The 5,618-nt window shown below is 52.9% G+C and overlaps 1 protein-coding gene across 1 annotated transcript in view; it reads right to left on the reverse strand.

The window, feature by feature from the left end:
* The window catches only part of MIGA2 (mitoguardin 2), an 83,685-nt gene extending 80,532 nt beyond the window's left edge, over positions 1-3,153 (reverse strand). The window contains exons 1-3 of the mRNA XM_042781452.1: positions 3,110-3,153; positions 1,813-1,817; positions 304-542 (exon numbers count right to left, since the gene is read on the reverse strand). Coding sequence (XP_042637386.1) covers positions 304-542; positions 1,813-1,817; positions 3,110-3,153 — 288 coding nt within the window. The remainder of the gene's footprint in view (positions 1-303; positions 543-1,812; positions 1,818-3,109) is intronic.
* Positions 3,154-5,618: the final 2,465 nt, after the last annotated feature.

Here is a 5,618-nt window from a genome sequence, read left to right on the forward strand (position 1 = left end):
CTTCCTTCCGAGGAGTGGCTGGTGGGTTTGAACCGCCAGCCTTCTGGTTAGCAGTCAAGTGCCTTAGGCACTATGCTACCAGAGCTCCCACTTGAGGCATTAGTGATGCCTTTTAGAGATGGTGAGAGAGGTGGAGAGCTCACATAGTCTTAGGGTGAAGACCTAACCCAGACTCCTAACCTAGTTCTTCTTTTCCTGATCAAAGATACGACACCAAACGCCTAGTACAGCAGTAACAAGGACCCAGCTTTGCCAGGCGCTGAGGGGCCCCTGGAGCTCAGGGTTTCATTCACCCATCCTTACCTGCCCAAATGTTGTATACAGGAACACGGGGATCTCAGCCACCGTCATGGCCAGGGCCTGGATCATGGACATGCCCTCCGTCCTCTGGAATGCCATGGCAGGACCAGAACCCCAGCAGGAGCCCACGGCGCCAACGGCTTCCCAAAAGGATGTCTTCAACTGGCTGCTAGCTGGGTCCCAAGGACTGTTGACAACCCAGAAGGACAGGGACACACAGACCACAGGGTCCCTCCACAAAGCTGGCGGGACAGATTGCCAAGTTAGACACAAGAATGGATGCACATGGATGCACATAAATGCACACAGTGTCCTGGGGAATGGAGCTTACATCTGGAATGTCAAACCTGGAATCAGGCTCCAGACCTCCTCCAACTGCCAGCAGGGAGGCAGCCAAGTGGCCCACAGACTCTATGTTCACCATGAGCTCTCTAGGGTACTGGCCCAAGAAAGGATCCAGGGCCTGTGAAATGGTTAGGTCATTCTCAAATGTGGGGCTTCTCAACCTTTTTAATCCCACGGCCCTTTTGCTAAACAAAAACTTACTGCCCCTAAAGAGTCAGGCACCTGTATCTTTTTACCCCCAACAAAGCCAAGAATGTTTTACCTCCTGTAGACTGTGGTATACACTTTATTTCACTGAATCATTACAATTCTGTGAAGTAGATGCTAACCCTTCCCTCCATTTTCCAATGAGGAAACTGAAGCTCAGAGAGGGTAAGTCAGGAGCCCAAGGTCACACAGCTGGTATATAATGGAGTTGGGATTGGAACCAAGATCTATAGGACTCTGGAGTCTGTGGTCAATCCAACCTTTTTGCTAAACCTGACACAAAGCAGGAAGGAGCAGCAGAACCCCAAACCACAAAGGCAGCTTTCCCCTGGGGTCTTCTGAGACCACTCCCCCTACCTCCACCCCCCTGCCAGTATACTACAGTGCCCCATCCCAAGGTAAGAAAATAGGTGCCTTGATCATACATAGCCCACTCCCCAAAACCCTGTAGGGTGTCCTCCACCTACCACCCAGCCCAAGGATGCTTTCACAGTCTCCTGGGACTTCAAGCAGAAGGAACATACAGGCCAGGACAGACCCTGACTAGCTGGGATGGTAGCCAAAGTCACTGAGCCAGCACAAGAAACAGCTTATCCCCAGTAAGGAGGAAGGAGGGACAATATTATCTGACTAGCACTAGGGCTTGGGTAGAGGGGGGTAGTAATGGTCCAGGAACAAGGAAACTGTCATGTTGTCAAGGGTAGGAGACAGACATCCTGCCAGGAGGTTATGGATTGAGCTATATAACCTCCAGTGGTCAGGGCTCAAGTTAATACTATAACCCCCCCTCCTCCCCCCAAGCCTGGCTCAGGCCTCAGAGCAGAGGGAAGACAAGAACGTCAGAGGATCAACAGCTACTAACTATGGGCCAGGCTTGGAACAGGTTCTCCACAAGGGCTTGTGTCTAGTCACTCACAGAACCCTTATGATAATTATTATTTATCTGAACAGTGGGGAAACTGAGGCTGAGAGGTGAGCAATTTGACCAAAAACCAAAACTCCAAACTCATTGCCACTGAGTCAATTCCGACTCACAGTGACCCCCTTTGGGTTTCTGAAGTGGTGAATCTTTACGGAAGTAGATTGCCCAGTCTTCCTTCCGTGAATGGCTGGTGGGTTTGAACCGCCAACCTTCTGATTAGTGGTCAAATGCCTCAGGCACTACGTCACCAGAGCTCCTAAATAAACGATGGACTTCAGTTAATACCAAACCGAAAATGAACTCACTGCCATCAAGTCAGATTCAACTCATAGCAACCCCTCCTTGGTTTTCCAAAGTGGTATCACTATGCAAGTAGATTGCCCAGTCTTCCTTCTGTGGAGTGGCTGGTGGATTCAAACTGCAAGCCTTCTGGTTAGCAGTCAAATGCCTTAGGCACTATGCCACCAGAGCTCATTCATCTGACCAAGGTCACTGAGTAAATGGTCAACCTAGAGTGTGACCTCAGCTCCGTGGGATCCCAAGGCTGTAGCAGTTATTTCCCCTGTCCTGCCTGCTAAAATCACCACCCTTCCCTCACCCATGCCACACACCTGGGGATGAGGAGCCCACAGGGAGCCTAAGCATGCTCCCAAAGTGAAACAGACCTGAGAGGCAGGCACTGAGGTCCAGCATTGTCTGCAGGAAAGTCAAGGGCAGCATCTGCTGCCCACACTGAACAAAGAAGAGCGGCAGGTGCAAGGGTAAAAACACCAGCTCCCCAAGCCTGCTTCAGTCCAGGGATGGATCCAGATCCAGTCTATCCACAGCCTACCTTTTCTCCTCGATGACAAATCTAGGGCAAGAAGCCCCTCCACATGGACACTCCTAATGTTGTGTAGGGTCTGGCCATCTCTCCTGCCCTAGAACCTTGGGCGGGCACCACCTCATTCCACCCACACCGCGGTACTTAAACACCTTCAACATGGACACCCATGTTTTCTGTCCCACGTCCCTCCTCCCGTGGTCTGGATTCCAATAATGACTGGCCCGTGTACCTCCTAATTCCAGCTCAACACAGCAACGTCCCTGGACCCCCTTGACTCATTCTCTGCCCAATCTCTTGTTCATTCTACTCTGAGCACCTCGGTCGAACCAGGCATTAGGCACCTCTCCCGCACTCCACCTCTCTCGGTGCCCAGCTCTGGACCTCAGCAACATCCCGTCTCTAGAATATGCTCATTCCGTCCTAAACATCTCCTAACGCAGTCCCCGGCCCGGCCAGGCCATCTTCTCTTTTGCCGCGATCTCTAGAATATCCCTGGGGATTGTCCGGGCATCCCTCTGGCGCCGTCCACTGCCCGGACACCCGCTTCTTCCATCCTGGGTACTTTCTCAGCCCCGGCCCAGGTACGTGCATCTCTGCTCCGACCTCCTCCCTCAACGTTCCAAACCCGGGCAGCTCCTCGCGTCACGATCCAGGTACCCTCTTGTTCCACCCCCAAACAGGGCACCCTCTCGCGCCGCCCTCGGCCGGGTACCTGCTCATTCCAACCCCAAAACTATCTCAATCCGTCTGAGTCCGGACACCTACACCCCCGCCCAGGCCCGACCCTGCAAACCGTAGTCCCCGGCTTGGCCCCGCCGACCACTCGCTCGGCGGGCAAAGCCCGGGACCGGCACTTACCCGGACTCCCATCACTGCAGAAGGGCAGCGTCTCCTTCCCCCGCCGCCGCTCAACCAAGCTCGCGGCCACTGGGGGGCGTGCCTTCGTACCGGGCAGACCCTTCTCTGTCCAATGAGTGTCACCGAGTCTCGCCGCGGCGTTCGGGCCCCGGGCCAATGGGATGGGCCATACGACCGAACGGTGCTTCCTTTTCCTCGCCCTCTATCCCGCCTCCTAAGTGTGGTTGAGGCGCGAAAGTGATCTCTTCTCTCCAACGATTGGCCACTAGTATTAGATTGACACGGACGGCTGAGTAGGGCGGGGCCATTCTTAAAGGGGCGGAGGCAGGGCAGTCAGTTTAGCTAGTGGTTGTAGGAAAACTCTTTTAGAACAAACACTAGCGGTGTGATCCTCAAGCTTTGGTTTCTCTATCCTTGCCCGCCCCAACACGCACAAATCCTTCCCGCCCTTCAAGGCCTAATTTTCAAGTGCCACAGCCTTTCAGCTCAGGCAGCATTCTTTTAAACACTTTGTTTTGGAGTTGTTCACAAAAGTGCCATATCTTCCCTACAACGGAGCCATGACAAATGAGAATCTGATTCAATTTGTCCCTGGCTGCGTAGTACCTAAGGCGTTGGACTCCTCAGAAGGAAGACGGGGCAATCTACTGTAGAGATACTGCCTCAGAAACCCAAGGAGGAGTCGCTATGAGTAGAATTGACTCGATGGCAGTGAGTTTGGTTTTTTTTTTTTTTTTTTTTGTATAAATGTGCCTTGCACTAAACACTGAGTTTGGAATCAGACAGACCTGCTTTAGACTCAAGTTCTGCCACTTCAGCTTTGTGAAGTTTTCCAGTTTCTCTTCATGTAAAATGGGGATGGAATTCCTGCTTTGCCTGAGTCACAGCCCTTATGCTGGGGATTGAAAGAGGACCATGTGGCAGCCCCTTCTGAACTGAAGAGCTGGCCCCATCTCAGTTTTTAAATTATAATTATTAGCAAGGCATTCACATTCCTGCATTGATGCAACAACAAACTAGTATTTTCTGCGTGCCAGCCCCTCAGCCGGACATGGGGACACTGGTGAACAAGTTAAGTGGCCCCAGAGTTTGTTAAGGGAAACTAAACCAAACTCACTGCCATCAAATCTATTCCGACTTATAGCAACCCCCTTTGGGTTTCCAAGGTGGTAAATCTTTACGGAAGTAGATTGCCCAGTCTTCCTTCCACAGAGTAGCTGGTGGGTTTGAACCTCCAGCCTTCTGGTTAGCAGTCCAATGCCTTAGGCACTACACCACCAGAGTTCCTTATTTATTATCCTATAGCTACTAAATGCAGACCAGTGGTTCTGAATCTGGTGTGCACAAGAAATCACTTGGGAGCTTTCAAAAGCTCCCATCTGCCTGGGCCCCACCCACTGAGAAAGCCAGGGCCTGAGGGTTAGACTGGGGCCTAGATTTTGAACAAGTGCCTGGGGTAACTCCAGGCTCACCCTTTTACAGATAGGCTGGGGTAGGTGATGAGAAAGTAGGGTAAATATAGAAAGATACCCAGTCAGCCATCCAGGGGACCAGCCAGGGGGGAGAAGGTACCAATTCAGGTACCACGTGGTTAAAAGATGGCGTCTAGGAGAATAGGTGGAGAGAGGTAGGGAACCCCATGGGAGGGGTTCTCAGTGGGCCAGAGCCACCACTCTGCCTGTCTGGGCTGTGTTCCAGGTCAGTACGTGTTCATGCCCCTCCACTTTGGCAGAGACCCGACCTTTGACCTCCCAAATCATAGCGTACTCTGTACTCTGCTCTTCTGTGCTGGGCTCCCTCCCGGCCCCAGGACTTCCTTCCTCCATTCTCGCACATCCTCCCTTCCTAGCCTTGAACGATGAGCCCCCAGCTGGGCCTCAGTTGTCCGTAATGTCACCAAGGTCAGGGGCAGAAGAGGTAGAAGGCTGACGAGGGCAAGGGTGGGGAGCGCCAGAGAGACCCAGGGAAAAAGAGGCTGAAAAACATGGCGACAGTAGGCATTAAAGATAGCCGGCAGGGGTGAAGAGAAACAGGCTGAACAATCAGAAGACGCCCGCTCAGGCTGTGGGCCGGGTGACCGACAGGCGGCTGCGGCAGCCGTCAACCGGCGGGCGCGCAGACGGACGCAAGGGGCAGCAGCGAGCACCTCCTGGCTGCCTC

Source organism: Orycteropus afer, unplaced genomic scaffold (assembly GCF_000298275.1).
Source record: "Orycteropus afer afer isolate SDZICR_OR568_19922 unplaced genomic scaffold, OryAfe1.0 scaffold00123, whole genome shotgun sequence".
NCBI classification, from domain to species: Eukaryota; Metazoa; Chordata; class Mammalia; order Tubulidentata; family Orycteropodidae; genus Orycteropus; species Orycteropus afer.